The sequence below is a fragment of the Polypterus senegalus genome, chromosome 15 (assembly GCF_016835505.1).
Source record: "Polypterus senegalus isolate Bchr_013 chromosome 15, ASM1683550v1, whole genome shotgun sequence".
In the NCBI taxonomy this organism is placed as follows: domain Eukaryota; kingdom Metazoa; phylum Chordata; class Cladistia; order Polypteriformes; family Polypteridae; genus Polypterus; species Polypterus senegalus.
In genome coordinates this window covers 78,284,008-78,307,337 of record NC_053168.1, presented here as the reverse complement: position 1 = coordinate 78,307,337, position 23,330 = coordinate 78,284,008, and the positions used below count along the sequence as shown (strand labels likewise).

Sequence of the window (23,330 nt, the reverse complement as noted above, 5' to 3'; positions counted from 1 at the left end):
AAGTAGCTTCAACTCCCACCTTCGGCAGAACTTCAACCACATCCCGAAGGAGGTGGGGGACAGTGAGTCCGAATGGACCATGTTCCGTGCCTCTATTGTTGAGGCGGCTGACCGGAGCTGTGGGCGTAAGGTGGTTGATGCCTGTCATGGCAGCAATCCCCGAACCCGTTGGTGGACAACGGTGGTGAGGGATGCCATCAAGCTGAAGAAGGAGTCCTACTGGACCCTATTGTCCTGTGGGACTCTGGAGGCAGTTAATAGGTACCAACAGGCCAAGCAGAATGTGGCTTCGGTGGTTGCTGAGGCAAAAACTCGGGCATGGGAGGAGTTTGGGGAGGCCATGGAGAACAATTTTCAGATGGCTTCGAGGAGATTCTGGTCCACTGTCTGGCGTCTCAGAAGGGGGAAGCAGTGCAGTATCAACACTGTATATAGTGGGGATGGTGCGCTGCTGATCTCAACTCGGGACATTGTGGGTCGGTGGGGGGAGTACTTCGAAGACCTCCTCAATCCCACTAACATGCCTTCCAATAAAGAAGCAGAGCTTGGGGACTCGGAGGTGGGCTCCCTCATCTCTGGGGCTGAGGTCACCAAGGTTGTCAAAAAACTCCTTGGTGGCAGGGCCTCGGGGGTGGATGAGCTATGCCCGGAGTTCCTCAAGGCTCTGGATGTTGTAGGACTGTCTTGGTTGCAACATCGCATGGACATCAGGGACAGTGCCTCTGGATTGGCAGACCGGGGTGGTGGTCCCCCTCTTTAAAAGGGGGGATCGGAGGGTGTGTTCCAACTACAGAGGGATCACACTCCTCAGCCTCCCTAGAAAAGTCTATTCGGGGGTCCTATAGTGGAGGGTCCATCAGATAGTCGAACATTGGATTCAGGAGGAACAGTGTGGTTTTTGTCCTGGTTGTGGAACAGTGGACCAGCTCTACACCCTTAGCGGGGTCCTGGAGGGTGCATGGGAGTTTTCCCAACCAGTCTACATGTGTTTTGTGGACTTGGAAAAGGCGTTTGACCGTGTCCCTCGGGGAATCCTGTGGGGGGTGCTCCGGGAGTATGGGGTACCGGACCCCGTGATAAGAGCTGTTCGGTCCCTGTACAACCGGTGTCAGAGCTTGGTCCGCATTGCCGGCAGTAAGTCAAGCCTGTTTCCAGTGAGAGTTGGACTCCGCCAGGGTTGCCCTTTGTCACCGATTCTGTTCATAACTTTTATGGACAGAATTTCTAGGTGCAGCCAGGGTGTTGAGGGGTTTCCGGTTTGGTGGACTCAGGATTGGGTCACTGCTTTTTGCAGATGATGTTGTCCTGTTTGCTTCATCAGGCTGTAATCTTCAGCTTTCTCTGAATCGTTTCTCAGCTGAGTGTGAAGCGGCTGGGATGGGAATCAGCACCTCCAAATCCGAGACCATGGTCCTCAGCTGGAAAAGGGTGGAGTGCCCTCTCAGGGTTGGAAGAGAGATCCTGCCCCAAGTGGAGGAGTTCAAGTATCTCTGGGTCTTGTTCATGAGTGAGGGAAGAATGGAGCGTGAGATCGTCAGGTGGATCGGTGCGGCATCCGCAGTGATGCGGGCTCTGCATCGGTCTGTCTTGGTGAAAAAGTAGCTGAGCTGTAAGGCAAAGCTCTCAATTTACTAGTCGATCTACGTTCCTACCCTCACCTATGGTCATGAGCTATGGATAGTGACTGAAAGAACGAGATCGCAAATACAAGCGGCTGAAATGAGCTTCCTCCACAGGGTGTCTGGGCTTTCCCTTAAAGATAAGGTGAGAAGCTCAGTCATCCAGGAGATGCTCAGAGCCGCTGCTCTTCCGCATCGAGAGGAGTCAGATGAGGTGGCTCGGGCATCTGATCAGGATGCCTCCTGGACGCCTCCCTGGTGAGGTGTTCCGGCACGCCCAACCGGGAGGAGGCCCGGGAAGACCCAGGACACGCTGGAGGGACTATGTCTCCCGGCTGGCCTGGGAATGCCTCGGGATTCTCCCGGAAGAGCTAGAAGAAGTGGCCGGGGAGAAGGAAGTCTGGGCCTCTCTGCTTAAGCTGCTGCCCCTGCGACCCGACCTCGGTTAAGCGGAAGAGGATGGATGGATGGATCATGCTGTGGTGTAATTGTATAAATCGTTATTATGTTACTTTAGAATGTGGAACTAGAAAGGGCTGTCTTTTGTGACTAATTTTATTTGCTATCACCATCAAACATGTAAAATTGTAATCTTTAAAACGTTACATTAACACATTTGTACACTACATTTCATTTAGAGATTTTACTAAAAGAAATCTGTTTCACTTTCTTAACATTCTCTCGATATTAACTGTAGAAACTGTATGTACTAACTATGAAGACATACTGTAGGTAGTTGTTACAGTATAGTTGACAACTTATGGGTCACTGTGTTCTGTTAAGTATATACACACACACATATACATACATACACATATATATATATAACAGAACACACAACTCAGATAGAAAGATGAAAGTAGCATATACTTCAAAAACAATCCAGATTCAGCATTCAACTCCCACCAGACTAAAGGTTAAGCACAGCTCCTACCATGTTCACAATTATATTAATGAGTTCTTGCCAAGTTCTGAAGAATTGCTGAACAGGTACTCATATTGAGAATTGGATTTTATCCAGTTTGAGAGGATACGGAACATCGCTTTCCAACTGAGTTAAACATAATGTGATTTGGGATAGGTTATGGGATAACAAATGGGATTTTAATCGCAAAAAGCATTGGTGATAATTGACACTCTTGTCTTGTTCTGATATCTTTAATCTAAGCAGATATATTGGGGATCAAACCCAAATATGCTTAGTAAGGAAAAGAGATATCCCCATTTAAGTGTATCAAATGCCTTTTCTGTATCCAAAGATATTAAAACCACCGGAGAGTCAAATTTTGTAGTGTTGAAGACTGGATATTAGGTTTCTGGAAATTTAGTCTTGTTATATAACAAAGGGAAGCATTGTCTCAATTTTTAGCTATTCAAGCTTTTGCCAATATATAATATCATTATTCAAGAGTAAAGCTGGTCAGAATGTTGCACATTATAGCTAGTCTTTATTTATTTATATTTTGGGTAACATCCTTTGTGGGTACCACAGTTTCAACACAGAAGCTGATATACTGTAGTCTTTGATGGAGTGACTGAGTCCCTCAGTATCATCCCATTGTGTCTTACACTTCATTTTCTAGTCTGTCATTTCAGAGCCAGAGCTCTATTTAGTTTTGAAAGCTTCATCCCTTCTATAGAACTGCCAAATTGCTTATCCTAAAACGGCAACAGGGGTCTTTCTCTGTGAAACACAAATTCTGTGCTGCCATTAACTGATTTGGAGAAGTTTCTCAATATTTCCACTAATCTGTGAAAAATTCCTCTAAGTATGAGGTGGACTCAGGCAATAAGGCAATCCTTATGATGGTTCATATTAAACTACATACAGTATTGTGTATGCAGTATCAAATATTTATGTCAGCTCGACATTATCCTTTATAAATGAATCCTGCAATCCACTCGCAGGTTATGACAGAATGACCTGTTCACTGGCAATATAGAAGAGATCCGACACCGATCAGTCCTCTGTAAATGCAAACAATTAACTGCACGGTATGTAATCAGGAGTTAACATGTAGTAGAAAGTATTTAGACCTAGTTTAATTTCACTGATTCAAGTGTTAATCAAAAATCTGAAGTCATCATTTATTCAAAAGGAAAAACATATTAAAGAAAAATAGAACTAAATGATCTTTTAAAATAAACTCAATACAGGGTGATTAAAAAAAAAATTCATCCGATTTCAAAGTGCCATATTTTTACAACCAAAAGTCGCCTAGGAACCAATCACACACCAACTGAAGGAGGGGGTCAGGTCACAGAGTTTCTGACTGTCACTGGGAGATGGCTCCCTTCAGTCTGCGAGCAGATGGCGACCCTGAGGAGAAAGCGTTTTGCGTTCTCCACTTCAATAAGAGTGAATCCATCATAACTGTGCAACGAGCCCATGAGTTGGCACTCCACTTCTGGCCTGCAAGATCACCAAATCTCACGCCGTGTGACTTGTTTTTGTGTGGGAACGTTACGGATTCTGTTTATGTGCCACCAGTCCCAACAACACTGGATCATCTCCGAAATCTCATTAAAATAGCTGTGAGTACAGTTACACCCGACATGCTCAGTTGAATATGGGATGAATTTGACTATCGTGTTGATATTGTCCGTACAGCTGGAGGTCATATTGAGCACTTGTAAAATTCCATAATAAACTTTATACTCACCTAAACCATTTACAATTTACTGCATTGTTCTATAATGATTTACAAGTGAAATAAATTATTTGGAAATTGGATGAATCTTTTTGAATCACCCTGTATATCCACAGTTTTTGTTTGAATTTCCCTAAAATAGGAAATTCACTCATAAACCTTTGGTATAAAACACAAGTCTAAGGATGAAATAATGTTAGTTTAAAAGTGGTGATGATAAAGTAACTTGCATTAACACAAGGCAATAAAGACGGTGTTTCTAGAAGGATGTTTAAGAGTTTTTGTGGGCAGACAAGCTGTACGTGTCCAGATGCACTAATAAGCTAATTTTGTCTTGACTTGTACAAAGGTTAAAGCTATAGTGTGTGTACCAGTAGGTACAAAGATCATGACTGCAAATGAAAGAATTGTTCAAAAACTTCTAACAGACAAAGAAGGAGAGAAAATATTACAACAATGACTGTAGTGGAGAAACAAATCAGGGCAATGAGGAATTAAAAAATAGAGATGAAGTATCACAAAAGATATTTAGTTTTTATAAAATAACCCTTTTAAAAACAAGAAATAAAAGGATTTTTTTTTCTGAAATAAAAAAAGAGCTTGACATGTTCCAGATAAAAACAGAGCTAGAGTTTTGAGATGAGGAATTTCAAGCTGTTATACTGCATATCCAGTGTTGCATTACTGATAAAAATACTTAATGCCAAATGCTAAAATAACGATATTTTAAAAACACACTAAATCAATGAGTCCTTATGGGAATAATGTATTTGAAACCTACTTTGAATAAAAACAGAACATTAAAAACTTCTTGAGCCAAAATCAAATCTGCTAAGTTTACTTAAGTCAGTTTCTGGCCCTGACTTAGGCACCCAATTAAGAAATAAATGTTTGATGAGAAAAGAGAGTTAAAATACAATAATTTGAGCCAGACTGAAACTAATGTCCAATGAAAACCCACTCTATTTATGTTCACAGAAATATGGACTGTCTGACTGAGCTTATTGCCAAACACTGAAACCATCCAGCACTGTAATTAATACTTGCATTTCTGAAAACGTTTAAGTGAAAATACGAAAGATATTAACTTGCCCTTTTTCTCTTGGATGTTGAAAAATTAACAATAAAAAAATACAAAAGTCACACTTTTAGTTGGGTGGCACGACAAAAGTAAACTGAGCAATGGCAAATGCATGTAGCAACAAATGCACATATATAGTTGGTTAATTTTTTTCAGTTTTGTGGAGAGAAGTATAAGAATTTAAATTAATGGACGTTAAGAAAACAATGTCTGTGATGTGAAGAAATGTCCACTGGCTGCTGTCATGCATGCGGGACAGTAGATCACCTTACAGGCTCAGCTGAAGTATGTAGTTCTTCCTCAAAGCGAGAGGGCGCACCGTTGCTATCCTTGTCACCTGATTCTGTCTGCACATCTCCATGAAGACACCCAGTGAAGGCAACTGACTCCGCCTCTTCCAGTCCAGGTCCTATGAAGACGGGCATCCCCAGAAGGAGGCACTTCACTTTAAGTCAAGCCACCCTCGAGGATGGAACTTCACAAGAGGCTAATGTTAATAGAGACAAGGCTACTGCTTGTATTTTCAGTTTTGTGGCACCATTATGCTGTTGTTGTGATTTTTGTTGAAAGAATTAAAGGGGGCATCCCAATATTTCATCCTAGAAACCCAGGTTTCACTACTGTTCATCCACACTACGCACATTTTTTTCTTGCACTTTTGTTTACTGCCCATCTTGATAGGCTTTTAGTGGCACACAAGGTCTGTTTAGACAATAAATTTAACATGGATGTACAAAGCCAGCTACACCCCCTATACATTCAGAGTAAACACTACAGTGAGTGGCTGAAGTGAAGCTCTACCAGCACTTTGGTCGGCTTTGACACCTTTGCAGAGACTTCAACAGATGAAAAGGCAGCCAAACGGATGATCATTTTAGGTTTGTAAATGTAAAATGAAACCTGGCTGGATGTGATGGACAAAATAAGGTACCTATAAGCAGCAGGCACTGGATCTATAACTGGATAGGGCCTTGATCTAATCACCAGCGCTTACACCTTCCTTCAAACCTAGGTGCACTCATCTCTTCTGTCTCACAATCTTCCGTCTGTGGACTGAGAAACCACCCACTCTCTGTGAAGCAAAAAGTTCACCGACTTTCAGTGTCCTGAACGCTATTCTCCATACAGCCCTGGAAATGGATGCCCTGATCTAGCTCTAAGCTACAGTCTGCCAAACCAGTGACTAAGCCCTGTCTGACAAGACTGAGAAGCTACATTATTTCAAAAAGGGAAGTTCAGTGCCTACACAGGACCTGAGACACAATTGTCCTATTGGGCCCCTTCCTCAGCCTCAGATGTACAATGTTAATGGTCATTTAACAAAAGTGTTATTAACAAAGCCTATTTTGTTTCCTTTCTGTCCAAATGCAAAAGATTAACAGCACCCATTTTGCAAGACTGCATATCAAATGCTAGAAAATATTCTTTTTATATCTTGTAAATCAAAAACATAGGTAGCACTTTAAAATGACTTTCCTTAATAATGCATTAACAAGCATTATGTAATGTTTAACAGATCATGAGCTCATGTTCATTCAAATAGTTATAAATGTCATTAAATTACAATTCATACATTAAGTAATGTACTTGTAAACATTTACAAAAGATTTAACAAATGGCTAGTAAGGCATTTTTTACCATAGGTTAGCACATTATTCATGTTGAGACTGCATTCATTAATATCTTTCTGATGGTGACAAATATCTTTAAATAATACTTTCAAATGTTTTATTTATCATATGCGAGTGTGTTGCTCATGAGTTGTATAGTCTGTATAACTGGTTATTTCATGCTCTGCCCTGCTTTTAACACTGCAAGAATTTTTGCCGGTTTTCACACTTATTTTTAAATCACTTATTCAATAGATGTTAATGTTTTTGCAGGACCAAATCTATAGTTGGAACTCTTCGTGCATTATAGAGGTTTGCACATGCACAGAATATCAAAATAATAACCAAATGGCAAAACTCTGAATTTCATCCTTCTATTACTATTTTAAAGACAGTGACCTTCACTGTAGACAGACAGTGTGGACGAGCATACTAGTCACTCAACTTTAAAGTACAACCTTAATGGATTAGTGTTTCTCTATAAACCACTATGTGATTCCTGAACTAATTCTTTTGTTAACAAAAATGGAAAAAATTTTATAATTGCAGTACTGTAAGCTCTATATGTGATAAGCAGTCAACAACAACAACAACAACATTTATTTATATAGCACATTTTCATACAAACAGTAGCTCAAAGTGCTTTACATATTAAAGAATAGAAAAATGAAAGACATAATTATAAAAAATAAATCAACATTAACATCGAATAAGAGTAAGGTTCAATGGCCAGGGGGGACAGAAAAAACAAAAAAAACTCCAGACGGCTGGAGAAAAAATAAAATCTGTAGGGATTCCAGACCATGATACCGCCCAGTCCCCTCTGGGCATTCTACCTAACAGTCCATGGCAAAGCTTTATTTTTAAAGAAATAATCGGGCCGTGGAGGTTGCAGGCTCCAAACGGGTACTGCTCAGAGGATCATTAGGGTGCTTGGCTAATCATGCATTCACGTGCAAAAGAGGGAGGATCAGTCAGGTGCCTCATTCACACCACAAAGTAGGTGGAGGTCCACTCCTGCACCCAAGGGAAGAAGAAAAGAAAGAAATCAGATCAGATCAAAGAGAGAGAATGGAGGTTACAGGAGGAAAAAGAAGCAGGACGGGACGGTGAGGTGCCCGTGTGTCAAAGAGTGGAGGCAGGTGATTGGGAGTGTGCCCCGAGGAAGCGAGACGCTGATGGACTAGCTGAGGGAGACGTGAGTGGGTTCAGTGTGGAGTCCTACAATAGGAACCCAAACCCAGGATTGTTGGATGATTGCACCTGTCAGCAGGTGTCTCATCATGTGGCAAGGTCCTGGTGAGATAAGCCTTGGAGGTGTCCGATTTTAGAAAGAGGCATTGGGGATTGTGTCTGTTTTTTGAAGAAAGAACCTGCCTGAGATTTTAACTTCACTTTTAAAGGATTATTTATTAATTTTAGACTTCACCACAAACTTGATTTTATTGGATTTAAGAAAGACTTTTATGCATTGCAATTTTGAACACTTTTGTTTGGTTTTATTAAAAACACTGAACACTTTCCACCAACCACTTGCTGACTGTGTGTGTCCTCATTGGCCTGGCACATCTTGGTTCATGAATATCAACGATTCCCAGTTCAAGAAGCTCCTTGAAGCAACCAAGGAGCCAACCCAGACTGTCACACTATAACACCTGGACCTGATATAATCTATTAAAAGTCTATACAGAACAATTTGAAAATTAGAAGTTTGCTTGCTTAGCTATGCAATACCGCCAAGTTGGTGTAGACTTATTTAGGCTGCCATAGAGAAGTTGTAGGGACCACTTGTAACATTTAACTTACTTCATCTGAAGACAACATCATGGTATGGGATCTTCCGGTTACTTTTGGTTCTGCTACTAAACCACCAAGATCTGCGGAACTTGTGCTGCTGGGACTTAAGTCTTCATTGAATGCAAAATTCTAAAGAAAATAATTGAATATAAAACACATTAAAACCACTAAAAGCATACAGCAAGGATAACAATCCAATTTAAGGTTTAGTTTCTGGCCTTCAATATGTAGATACAAAATGGGTAATTACGATATAATTTGTACAAAGAAATACCTTAAATGAAACCCTCATATAATCTCACACTCTCACATAATTGAAAATAATTAATGGTTCAGAGTAGAAGTCAGACTCCCTCATTTATAGGCACATGAATTAAATACATGGATTTAAAATGAGGCAGTTGTGATTTATGGAAGAAAAGCTAACCTGCGATGTAAGTGATCCCGGTAGACTCATTACACAATTGCCATAAAAACATAACATGGATAACAAATAAAATAAAACACTTGTTCAGAACACTGTGCTTGAAATCTCTGATTCTCAGTAGTGTGGCCTGCAGGGGGTGTTCGGCTCCCTAAACCCAACACAGACAGACGCAGGAGACAAGTTCAGCCACACAAGGTTTTATTTTTCTTGTGGGATTTGCTTTTACACCCACCTACCCAGTACAGATCATACTTCAAGGCACAATAAAAGCACTTTGCCTTTGCCTTCTCTTTTTTCTCTCTCGCTCTCTCTTTCTCTGTCTGTCTTTCTTCTGCTTCCACTCCTCCTAGCAAGTGTCATCCTCTCCTTCCCGACTCTTGCTCCCTGAATGGAGTGAGGTGGCTTCTTTTATAGAGCACCTGGAAGCACTCTAGGGGTCTCTGTTCAGCAGAACTTCTGGGTGTGGCAAAGTCCTGCAATGAAGAGCAGTTCTCTATGCGCCCTCTGGCAGTGACCATAGACCACAAAAGGGCCAAGCTTCCAAGCTCCAAGCCAGTGCTACTCTAACAAGCCAGGGGGGCTGCCCTCTGCTATTCCGGGGGAGATAACGTCACGTATAAACTCTTTTCCCTGGTCCTTCCATTACACGGGTGTCCCGGCCGGGTACGGTCCCAGTCGTCCTCCACCCGGGGAAATACACAAAGCACGTGTAAGAAATATTTTGTGTAGCTCGTACACAGTGTCCTTTGGAGTATTTATGGAGACAGAGTTGACAATTTGATTGTATTGCCGTTTCACAGTATGTCTTCTTCATCGTGTAACAGTGTAGACTGTCCCAGCACTGGGCTTCTGTTTTTCCATCTACAAATGGCCATTATGATTTTCATGTAGATAGTGTTGGTTACAAGTGAAAAAGGTCTGATAAAATATATTTCATCCTTTCCTGAAATTTAAAAAAAGATGTACAGACTTTTGAAATAGATTGGACATTCTCTTCCAGCCAGTCTCAGAGATCAAGTGCAAAGCTCATATACAGTAGCTCGTCAACTAAATTAACAGTTTTTGATGAACAATCTATATATATAATTCACTAAGGCAAGACAACCATGGAAAGCACGCCGGAAGAGGCGTGGATTCACTAAGCTGCCGACAAGTGAGACACCTATGGCGCACGCAGGAAAGAGCCACGCCCACCAACTCCAAGACCATTGGATACGACGACAACTCGCATGGCCACGCCCACTAACTCGGACGCGACGACACAGAAAAAATGGCGTCATTTATATTTGTCTGTTGTAGAGGCCACATGCAGTGCAGGTCAAGTTAATGTCATGCACCTCCGAGCTACGTTGACTGTTCATAGAGGCATGTTTCTAGCGGAGGTGAATCGCCATATGCAGCGTGTGAAACGGTTTGCGAGGGGTATCCCATGGGATCCTTAAAATAATCCTTTACAACTGAGGTTAAAGCATAATGAAGTAAGCAGTCTTTAAAAACCAACTTTTTGGTTACAACGCACTTATGCGTGCACCATAGCAAACTGTTTTTCACGCTACATACAGCTATTCGCTTCCGCGACAAACATGCGTCTTCTTAGATGCTCCAGCAGGAACACGGAAGACATTTTCCTGCCCACCAACACTCCTTTTTCTCCGGACGGCGTCTACCCTCGCTCTCTAGGCATTCACACTGCCTGCCCATTTGCCCGGATGCAAAAATTCACCGACCACCCAGTTAGTCCCTTTCGTCTGTGGTAAGAGTCCGCATGCACGTCTGAGCCACTCGCCATTTTGTTATGCCGCGGGTTCACTATTGTGTTGTATTGTGCTCTCTCCAGAGTTCCATCTTTTCATTCATTTACTGTTGTATTCTCACACCAACCCGTTTTAGACATCCGTGTCTTTCCAGGAGTGTTTAGCATTTAATAAATAATTATGCATGACATTGAGCGTGTGTCTACCCAGCGCAGACAGGTGTGGGTAAGCCGTTGAACCCCATTCGGGCTGCAAGCCGTGGAATTCCCACTAAATGTGACTCATACGCTCTTACTCATTACGTCCCTACACTTTGTGCACACTCCCCTCCTACCGTGGTCGGGTATCTTGGTGGATTATATATAGAAAAGCAGCCAAAACCGAGGGGTATCCCATGGGGTCCTTAAAACATTCCTTTACAACTGAGGTTAAAACACAATGTAGTAGTCAGTCTTCAAAAAAACGTTTTCGGTTACGACACACGCCTGTGTGCACCATAGCAAACTGTTTTACACGCTACATACAGCAATTCGCTTCAGCGACAAACATGCATCTTTTTAGATCATATGTGTCAAACTCAAGGCCCGTGAGATCATTTTATATATTATTGTTATTAATGGCCCAGCGATATGAAGCGCTGGTAACACAATAAACTACAGATACCATAATGCAGTGCTTCACCTGCCTTTTTGAACACTTACCGCTTTAATCAAGTCTAGCTTATGATGCTGCAAGTTATTGCGAAGCTAGCCCACACAATGTCAAAGAGAAAAGTTGATTCTGAAAATAAAGCCTTTAAAAACCGATGGGAGGCTGAGTATATGTTTACTGACATTGCCGATAAACCCGTGTGTCTCATTTGTGGAGCTAATATGGCTGTAATTACAGAATTTAATCTATGAGACAAAACATCAGAATAACCTGAAAGACCTGAATGCAAAGCAGAAGATATAGAAAGCAGAAGAGTTAAAGAAGAATCTGACACTTCAGCAGACGTTTTTTACCCGTGCAAAATCACAGTGACTTCAAGTGAAGCTACTTTTATGGGAGACACAAAAGCACCAGTGCCACTTGCCCCACTTTCCCTGTTGCCAAGTAATATTGAACCAAGTCGGCACAACGGTGTTCCCAAATACGCACTTTGCTGATAAACTGAGCGCACAGCGCTTTGGTTACTTTGAAGAATAAAAAAATTATTTTTGAGTTGTTTCGCAACCAATTTGTAGTCGATGTGGAAACTGCACCTGTGCAGATTCAGATGGAGGTGATTGAGCTGCAGTGTAATGGCACACTGAAGGCAAAGTACGATACTGCAGGGCCCGCACAGTTTATTCACTCCATTTCCGCAGAAATGCTCCAGCTCTGTCTATATGCGGCTAGAACCTTGTGCATGGGTAGACCGTGTGTCTACCCGGCGTGGGTAAGCCGATGAACCCCATTCGGCTGCAAACTAAGTCCCACTAAGTGCGACTCATACGCTCCCACTGGTTGCGTCCCAACCCTTTGTACACACCCCCCTCCCACCTCGCTACTACCGTGGTCGGGTGTCTTGGTGGAATATACAGTATATAGAATAGCAGCCAAAACCACACAGAGCAATGAAAAGTCTACGTCAGTCACAGGTACATCTGTACTGTGTAAAGACGGCGACTCAAGTGACAAGTTGGAGGTGGGCACATGAGCGGGCAATGCATACTGAACAAGAAATCAGCAGACTAGCATGATGGACGGAGCTGAATCGACGTCATTCTCCTTTCCTCCCGTTCCACACTCCACGCCGTGCACCCCCATCCCTCCGTCTGGCAGGAGAAGGCGCGAGGACGGTGCGGCAGTTTTCAGTCACTTCAGACGATTGTGTGTTGGTTCGTTCAGTGCATTGTTACAATGTTGCTTTTCATGCTGATTTATTACATTACCGATTTTTCAAATGTTAATTTTCTCCATCTGCTTAAAAATCATTAAAAAACCGTACTGATTATGCGGCGTATGGTACGCCGCGGGTTGGCTAGTTATTAATATATGAAAGTTTTTTTCATTTTGCTGATGATGACTTTATGGTTGGAGTGTAACTTAAATACATTCATAAAATACATCATTAGTGTTGTCTGTTCGTTGTGATATGATTTTTTAATAGTTTTGCCTTGGAATGCACTTCAACAGTTACTTTAATGTGGTGATTCTACATAAACATGTCAGAGGCCTTTCAATATGTAACTTTATAAGAGCATACTAATCTGGACAGTATCTGCACACAGTTACCAGCTCACAATAAAACATTAGGATATCTGCAAGATTCTGTGGGCTTGTTCTTTAATGCACATTTTTCACCATAATAGTCTGACTTGCCCTATCAGTTCTCATTAGCATTACGTAAAACAGCAATTTTTAACACTAAGCTAAAGCTAGTATAAACAACATAGTTATAACTCAAAGCCTAATATGGGTGATTTGGGGTAAAGTTAAGCTACATAATCTCAATAAAATCACACAAATAAAATGCAGAATCCATGTTTTTTTTCCCAGAATACAATATGGAAAAAATATGGAAGTTACAGTATATTTTTAACAACAGATCAACAGAAGAGAATACATAGAGATGATTAAAGTTATAAGCTTCATAAAACAAAGCTAGTTTATTATAATGGCCAATTACTTTGACAATATTAATATGAATGTTTCTCTCCTTCTTATCTTGTATTTATTAAAAATAAAATCCCAGTAAGCATTTTGAGTTGCTTCTAGACTTACTGTACATATGTCAACTTTGTATCACATGCGTGTCCCCAATCTGTCTCATTGCATTTATATCCCACAGCATGTTCTTTGTGGTATAAGAAAGCCTGCTTCAGAATAACCTTCAAATAAAAACCACACTCTGTATACCAAAACATAAACTACCAGAAGGCACTAGAAGCCCCTTTCAGTTTATATGTAATGCAAAAAAAGTGTTGTTAGGTCATGACCTTTCATTAATCTTCTAACAATAATGTAATTTACCAAAAAAAACTAGAGAAGCAGAAGAATCCAACAGCAGATATTAACAAATTTATCTAATGCATATTAATTAATTATTGATTGTGCTCATAAAAATACTTATGAACACTTTCAAATCACTTCAGGTTCTTTTTTTTAATACCCCACATATGATTACTATTTGACTCATCTGGTTGTCTAGTTATGCAAGATTTCAACCTTTTTGAGAGTCCCCCCTATTTTTAATCTCCAGACTGGAAAAAATCTCATTTTAGGTTATTGTTTGACCAAACCTTGTACAGGAAATAACACCCTTCTGATAAAAAGTAAACCAATAGATGTCTTCAGCAAAAATGACCAGAAACTCTTGAGTTTGTGAATGCCATGTCAAATGACTCCAGGGGTTCAGCCTTAATGTGATACAAGGGGTCAAATTTACTCTTTTTCATAAAACTTTGAAAAAATGTGGATCGGTAATATAGTGTCGTTTTATGCTGTTTCAGGTTTGTTGATCATGAATATAATATTTTTGATATTTTATTCTTTACTAGTGGTCCCAGCCCTCTAAAAAGCAACTCCTCCAAGAATACAATTGACATATTTCAAATGTTAGCATGTGGGGTATAATTTTAGACTATTTCAAGGTCAGTGATTATGAATATGATGTTAGTTTTGATCCTTTACTGGGGATCTTACCCTCTATTGACCTCTGTCAGAGGGTGAAAAGTGACAAATTTCTATTACAATCGAGAATATTTAAATGAATCAAAAAACACATTTCAACACATATCTAATACAACTGTTCTTGTGTATTGAGTATTTCTACCTCATGAAGTAAATCATTACATTTCTTATGAACACCCCAAATTAGGGTGGCTTTCACTAATTACATTAAAAGTACACAGTTTGTAACATTTCCCAATCCTGTCTTCTAAATATTATTTTTTTAAAATATAATTGTATTTACAATTATTTTATTGCTGTACTAGGGGATCCCCCCTGCTCGCTTCGCTCACCAAAGTGTGCTACGTGCCAACCACTTCGCATCTCTACCACGTTGTGTTGCTCCTCCGAAACCCCCACTTAAACAGTGATATAATGGGAAACAAATACAGGTTGTTTTTTACCTCCTCTTTGCTCGATCATCTGCTGGCTTGCTGCTGCTTCCATGCCGCATGATCTGCATCTCGTGCAGCACTTCAAGCATTTAAAAGCGGCTGTCCTACTCTTTGTCTTTTATTTCCAGCCTTGGGTGTGGTTAAATCTTTTGGCACAAAGTCTCGTCTTGCGGGATGTGAGTTCTTGATATATTTTACTTTATAATTTAAAAATGGAATAAGAATCTGATAACGTTCAATAAATTCTGAAAAGAATGATGCCAAACATATATATGTCGGTTTCAAAATAAGCCTGATTTAAAGTGTGACAAAAATGTGACATAAAAAGTCACATAAAATCGTTGCACTTTTAGGCTAAGGATTTTATATATATATATACACTAATCCTCCTCGATCGCGGGTTGCTCCAGCCCCGCGATAGGTGAAAATCCGCAAAGTAGAAACCATATGTTTGTATAGTTATTTTTATATATTTTAAGCCCTTATAAACTCTCACACCCTGTTAACATTATTAGAGCCCTCTAGACATGAAATAACACCCTTTAGTCAAACGTTTAAACTGTGCTCCATGACAAGACAGAGATGACAGTTCTTTCTCACAATTAAAAGAATGCAAACATATCTTATCTTCAAAAGAGCGCCGTCAGGAGCAGAGAATGTCAGAGAGAGAGAGAGCGAGATAAGAAAAGCAAACAATCAAAAAAACAATACGTATTTTTAAGTATACAGAAGCACCGCGATAAAGCGGCATTTTGTAGAGGAGCCTCCGTGTCCTCTGTGCAAACAGCCCCTCCGTCAGACAGAGAGAGTGAGAAAGATAGAGAGAAGCAAACAAGCACGCTGGAAGCATATCTTATATCATTGAGGAGTTTTAGTAAATATGTAATACATGCTCTGATTGGGTAGCTTCTAAGCCATCCGCCAATAGCGTCCCTTGTATGAAATCAACTGGGCAATCAACCTGAGGAAGCATGTAACCTAAATTAAAAGATCCATTGTCCGCAGAAAGTGGCGAACCAGCGAAAAATCTGTGATATATATTTAGATGTGCTTACATTTAAAATCCGCGATAGAGTGAAGCTGAAAGTCGAAGCGCGATATAGCGAGGGATTACTGTGTATATATATATATATATATTAGATTAAATGATATCAGATTTCTTCCTCAGTGATTAAAGCATCAAAATTTGTTGGAATTGGTATCTACCCTGCATATAGTTACAAAATAAAATATATTGCAAAAATGCCTATCATTTTAATACAGGTATATTCTGTTTGAATTATCACAATAAAATTTAAATGTGATTCAGTATTGTTTAGATTGATATCCAGATCTTTTGTAAGTAGAGATTTTAGTCAAAACTCCAAAGATGTCTTACCTTGGTTTTGTGTTTGTCAGGACTGTTCTCAGAGGACGGCTCTGTTGAACTAGTGGGTGAAGGAAGGCTATTTGAACCTTTTGCTCCTTCTCCTAACCAAGGGGATTTCACTTTAGGTGGCAAGGCAGGTGGCACACAAGGCATGTTGACTGAGCATTCCATGGTCTCTTTGGAAGCCCTGTGGAATTGAATTTTAAAATTGTTCAGCTTAGTATGAAACCACAAGTTCAAGGACATTTTTTTTCAAGCTGACATTTCTGAAATGTACAAAATAGTGCAAAATGTACACCTGGCACATTTCAAATACCTCCCAAAGATATTTTGCTATGGGCCTTTCTGAAGATCCCTTCTGTTCAAGACATTAAGCACACTTTTGCACATGTTATGGGACTTTCTTACAGTCTCTACATTTTGTATTGCTGTATCAGAGTTTAGGTTCTATGCTTTGTTGTGACTTATTTTCATTCTTCAGGTTTTTCTTCTTGTGGACCTTTTTCTACTCCTTCTGTCATCATGTAAGACTCAGCTGGATAACACTCCTCAATACTTTCTGAGGTTTTAAATGCTGTTGACCTTTAGCGAAGTGGAAATTTTTCAGGCCCAATTAGTTATTTGGTACAATATTACTTAAAAAGTCTCGGTACATTCTGGTTATTAGGTGCATATACAGAGTTCAGGAAAAAGTACAATGCGAATACTTCCATACTAAATATTGATATCAATATACTGTCCATAATTCTTGGAAAGAAAACAGTTTGTTTCCTTCTGTTATTTCATAGGATTAAACCAGGTTTGTTAAAGGCAGATAATAAAATGTTTATTGTATGTTCAATGTCATATATACTGCATAGCTTCCAGTCATCTTGCAATCTTTGGATGAGGAAAAAACACTTTTTCATTGGTTAATTATTTACCAGATAATTCAAATCTGGGTTTAGACACGATACAATTGAATGAGTTAAATTATTATACTCCAGCCAGATATATTCTGTTTTTACAAATAATATAAATTATGATTAATTTGTTTTACAGCTTGGGGTGACCATTGTTGCAGATTTTCTTTGGCAATCTGGACATCTATTTATGCAAACGACAAGAAATTCAGAGGAATTGTAAAGGAGGGATATGAACAGAAAGTATCCTTGTCTGCTGAAGGCACAGTGCTTTCTAGTACTTTAGTACATAAGTATTATTTCAGTAACTACTAAATATATTGGGAAGAGTTCTACATAATTTCAAGGCTCAAAATTATTTGATTACCAACATAATATTTCTTGTAAACAGAATTAACTGAAATTTATGAATAAATGGATATGTTCTAGAATACTGAATGAATTCCTTAAGGATTAAAAAAAGTATCTGATGAGTCAAATAGTTTGTTTACTTTTAGACCAGATTAAAATGTTCTGGGATTATCACTGATGTTTTCTGCATACCTGGGTGAAGATGATAAACGGCTGACGTCTTTATCTTTCCCTTTTTCTTTCTTCCCTTTACCACGGCTTCTTCTCAAGGGAGCTCTGTAAGCATTAAAAAAGCTCAATAAAGCTACCCTGAAGCAGTGTGCCATGTACAGTGCCTTCCTTTCAAAGATCTTAAATGTAATGGTTTTTCAAAAATATTATTTACAACTCACAATGGAAGTAATGCTTTATTTCAAGGGCATTTATATCTAAAAATGAATTGCAATGTGACGTTAGTGTCTTACCCAAGGTCAATAAGTTTTTTTTTCAGTCTTCCTTCATGTACAGCAGATGAGCCTGCAATTACAGGAGACAGGGGATTTACTAAAAAATAAATAGCAGGTAAAAAAAATGACATTTTTAATTCTTTGTTAAAAAATAACCATAACACAAAGTTAATAATAGAAACATATTTTGCAAATATAAACAAGACAGTAAAAGAAATGATTAATTTAGTAGTTTAGACATTAAATTACATTATAATAGAAAATTTAGATAGGCCTATGTATAATGAAACACAAAATAATATCTGGGACTATTAAATTAACATTGCAGAAGTACTTGGAACTTCTGCTCATGAGTCAGTTCTTCACACCAAGTTAAAATGAATTGTTTAGTTAGAAACTGAGTACCATGTCCTTGATGAATGCATGACGCAGCACCTGGAGATATTACCTTCACACTTTTTTTGCTGAGTTGGATGATGCAAAGGAGAACCTTCTGAGCTATGACCAGACTTGGAAGGCGATGAAGATGGGGTATCTCCAAATGTCTGTTTTCCAGTCAGGTCTATTCCATCTTCCTGACTTTCTGCTGTACACTCAACTGAAAATGCCACTGGGGACAATGAGGAGGCGCCTGAATCTGATGCTGGAGAACATGACCTGAGAGAAGGAGGGATAGGGCACTTGGTGCAATGTGGAGGGCTACCAAGGACTTCTGAAGCCTGTGGATGCAAATTGACAAACAAAAAATTGAAAGTACAACCCCTTAGTATTGTACTAATAATAATTTAGTAATTCATTTACCATTTTAGTAGTGGCAATCCTAAATCTTACCTAGGCTGGCGCCCTGCCTAGGGTTTGCTTCCTGCCTTGTGCCCTGTGTTGGCTGGGATTGGCTCCAGCAGACCCCCCATGATCCTGTAGTTAGGATATAGCGGGTTGGATAATGGATGGATGGATGGATGAGCACAGGGGGTTCCAGAAGAAATATGCTGATAGGGACATCATTTAGAGAAAAGGAGTTCCTCACATAGTTTATTGATATGTTTTTTGGATGACCCAAAGTGGATTTGCTAACCAGAGACCAACTGGTACTTTTTTACAAATTCAGTTCCTAGCTTGTGCTTGTTGGTAAATAGATATATTTTTACTTTCAGTGACGTATATTAGGAAAACAATCTGATTTAGAAGCTGACTGGATGGAATAACAAAAAGTACAGGAATGTAATTAAATAAGGTCTACCTGATCTAAACATTGGTTTAGTGGGTGTGATTCAGTGAAATAAAGTTGATGTTTGATTTGATCACATACCCTACTCACTTAGACGTAAATGACCGTTGATAAGGACTGGAGTGGTGAAAGCTTAACTGAACAGCTGAACCATTTACTCTGTGCTGATCTACCAGTTAATGTATTAGATTCAAAATTTTCATTTACGTTGAACCCCTATGATTTTTCACCAGCCTACTTTCTCTATGGCTGCAGTTAATACTGCCATATATCCTGACTATTAATAAATTAACCATTCCGTTCTTTTCTAGTTCACTAATTGCTACTGAACACAGGAGAAGCAGAGTTGTCAGGCAGACGTTCTTCAAGCTTTACACTTTTTCCAAATCTAATCATTAAAACAAGGAGTCATATTTCTCAGGCTATCAAAGTTAAGACATGAAAGTGGAGAAAAAATACTGTGCTAAAAGATAGACAAGTATGTCATTTGAATAGCTTTTAGAAATGAGAATTCCGTTTTACATTAAATCTGTCATGGGACATGACATATTTTTTTAATAAAAGGTCCAATATTAAAAAAAATAAGATATAATTTAAATTGTATCATTTAACACAGTACACCGACAAAAACTGAGCATGTGTTTTGAGAAGTAACAATCTGGTTTTCAACATAAATAAGGGTTTATAAAATCAATACATTTAAATAAAATAAACCACATATTAAGATGTATTTCACATTTAAAATAAATTAGTGTGAGAAGTCAAGCAAAATTACACTTTTTATTGGCTAACTAAAAAGACTATAATATGCAAGCTTTCGAGGCAACATTCACAATGGCTAACACGGTACAACACCCTAGTACTACAAATAAATTAGAGTATATAAAGCACATAATGAAATGAATCAAGTGTAAATAAATAACACACACACACAAAGACACAGATTTAGACCTAAATGACAAGGAATTGTAATGTAAAAGAAATAAGAGTATTTTATTGCACAGATGCATATACTGTATATAAATGGAGTACTTCATTGTTATTTAGATGGACAGCAGAGGCAATTAAAACACATGAACTACTTTTATCTTAGAAGAATCCTGTCTTGGCTGAACAGCAGGCTGAGTTACCCTAGGCAATGCAGAGATGGTCTGCCACGCCAGTGTCAAGCTGTATAGACTGTGACAGCCTGAGGAGGAGCCTTCTAAGGTTATTTTTTACATGTTTAACATTTATTCTGAGGCTTGTGACTGAATGAAGAATAGAACTGTCATTTAACACACAACTGGGTCTTGTGCACTAAGAGTATTATGTTACAGGCCAGTGAAAATTGGAATATTTGTCACCTACCATAAAGCATGCATTCTGGAAAAAAATCAAACCTGCAAATGCTTTGAATAATTGGATTTATGTGAAATGTTCAGCCCTAATAATGCTGACAAAGCATTAGTAAAGTGGTTTTTCGTCTTTGTGCAGAGTGGCATAATAAGAGCTTGTGGTACTCGGGTAAAATTACTTGTGAAAACGAGAGCTTCATTTGGTCTTATTAACCATTAATTAAGAATTCACAAGTCTTATACAGGAGTGTGTGACATTGAGAGACATACTGTATGTCCCAGTTAGGCCACCAAGGTGAAGTTACTTTAATATGCCACATTTCACAGAAATGAATATCCCTTGTATTGATTCTTTTGCAATTATTACTGAGGCCAACAGAATAATTTGTTAATGCCTTGTAATAACAGTATATGGCCAACAGATGCCTTATACAGAGGAGAATGCCTAATGGAAACTGGCAACAAATATTCCTGCTTTGTTATCTGACATCTGGGCAAAGTTTGGCTCTCTTTGAGTATAAGTAAAAATGACCAAGATTAAAGTTTTTACAATTTAAAACAGACAACATCTAATTTTTGAAATATGAAATCAAAAGACGACTTAAGTTAAAAAGTCATACTGTCATACATTACAAATTAACCAAATTCATGTCAGCAGACCAACAGAAGAATATGGTTTGTTTAAAAAGACAACTAATCAGCGAGGAAAGAAGAACTCAGTCTCACCCTCATCTTTTTTTATTAATTCCTGGTTTGAGTCAAATACAATTTATTATTATTAATGATGATTATTATTATTAAGCATATTCCTTTGACAGAAACAGAGTGCAAGAAGTGTGCCAAAAGCCTGTGAACACTGTGAACATGGTGAAAGGTCACATGAGCAGACACACCCTGGCAAGTCACACTTTATGTTAGCAGATTCCTTCATGTTTTCTGAGTGCAGATCAGATCACATTTACTATTTGTAAATCGGCATACACAGGCATGCACTTCATCTACTTCTATACAAATCACCTAATGACTTTAAGATGTTCAATTAAGTACTAACAGGACAGGTAAAGACACTCTTAATCTGATGAATGGAGATCAATGAAAACAAAATATACAAAATGTTTGAGTTAAGGATTTTATTTATATGCAGTCTAGTTTGTTTGATGTTTTAGTCAACTTTGGGTTATAGTGAAAAATTATCTGAACCTACAGCAATTACTTTATTTCTGTGTCACAAAGATGCTTCACTTTTGTTCATTTTTACCTTCCTCTCAATGTTATCCTCCCCATCTGTAGAGCTGATGCTGTCACGCTGCGGAGTGAAGGAAGACCTCTGTCGTCTACCTTTTCCTGAAAGTTGTAACCGAGCTTTCAGCAACATGCTTTCCAGTTTTTCAGTTTCAGGGATGGCTTCTTTAAAATCTGTTTATAAATTAAACCATATATTGTAGCAATCACCACAAAATAATATACAGTGCTTTTTTATAGAAGTTTTATTTTCTGGGTTTTCTTTAATGGAAACAAGAACATTTTGGCGAGTTTGAACATTTACTACCCAGCTTTGGTAAGAAATTTTAAAGCTCACAAAGGCATTACAAGAAGATAATTCCTAATGTTTTGTAAATGCTGGCTGAAATGTATGTAATATTCTGAATATTAAACATTCCAGGATAAATTTAGTCTGACACTGGCTGTCAAAAACATTAAAACAGGTGCAGTTCTAAAAGTCCAAAGTTTCAAGATGATCGCTGTCTTCTTTAAAAAAAAAGTCAAAATATAGGTAAAAATATAAACAGATCTGTTTCTCTGAATGAAGAAACCTACATCTCTGGATGACAAAATCTTTTATTGCATAAAACATTATTCATATCAGTTTTATATTCTAATATTGAACAGCTTTCCAAATCCAGAGACCTTTCACTAAATCTGAATAAAGATACAAAAATTTAGAACGAGCGGTTTCAGAGAATGCTGAGGACTACTGTATGTACAGCAATGACTTGAATCAGTCTTCTTCAAACAAGGTACACCATGTTTGTCTTGCTACAGGCTCCATGTCTATTGTTTATGGTCCAGTACTTATCACCATAACCTTCAAAATTAGTTGTACCAATAACTGTCATGTGAACTGTTAATTTCACCAGGATTTTACAGTCTGCTCCATTTAGTCATTGGACCAGGCCTATTGATTTGCAGATATTTTACATGAGTAGTTTTTGACTTGACATAATTTATTTAAATATATATATATATGCATACGTGGAAGAACACACAATATGCACACACTCACACACTGAAAGAAATTTATAAGTGAAGGGACCTGGCCGCTAATTTGCCCTACCAGATCACACACTGGATGGTGAAGAGAAAAAAAATGAATACACACACACACACACAAACCTAGATTTGTAAAACTACTTTATTTGACCCAATGTGTTTATTTTCAAATTAAATATTATTGAAGATGTTGTCCTGTTCATTTCACTCTTCATTTATTTTTGTATATAAGAAATATTAAATAAGTTAATGCACTTGAATCTATATTATTGTACAGTTTAGTCAGGTGTATTGTATTGTACTGCAAAATCTTTTGTTCAGGAAATTCCTGTGGGAATTTGCATGGACTTATTGGATGGAGCATTCCATAGTGATTTTTGCTGATTTTGAATTACA

The 23,330-nt window shown here is 38.7% G+C and overlaps 1 protein-coding gene across 3 annotated transcripts in view; it reads right to left on the bottom strand.

Moving 5' to 3' along the window:
• ppp1r9a (protein phosphatase 1, regulatory subunit 9A) overlaps nucleotides 1-23,330 on the bottom strand; it is a 259,164-nt gene that overhangs the window by 20,924 nt on the left and 214,910 nt on the right. For all 3 annotated transcript variants that reach the window (XM_039736777.1, XM_039736779.1, XM_039736778.1), the window contains exons 12-17: nucleotides 21,922-22,079; nucleotides 18,547-18,817; nucleotides 18,117-18,168; nucleotides 17,845-17,928; nucleotides 16,409-16,586; nucleotides 8,768-8,887 (exon numbers count right to left, since the gene is read on the bottom strand). In XM_039736777.1, coding sequence (XP_039592711.1) covers nucleotides 8,768-8,887; nucleotides 16,409-16,586; nucleotides 17,845-17,928; nucleotides 18,117-18,168; nucleotides 18,547-18,817; nucleotides 21,922-22,079 — 863 coding nt within the window. The remainder of the gene's footprint in view (nucleotides 1-8,767; nucleotides 8,888-16,408; nucleotides 16,587-17,844; nucleotides 17,929-18,116; nucleotides 18,169-18,546; nucleotides 18,818-21,921; nucleotides 22,080-23,330) is intronic.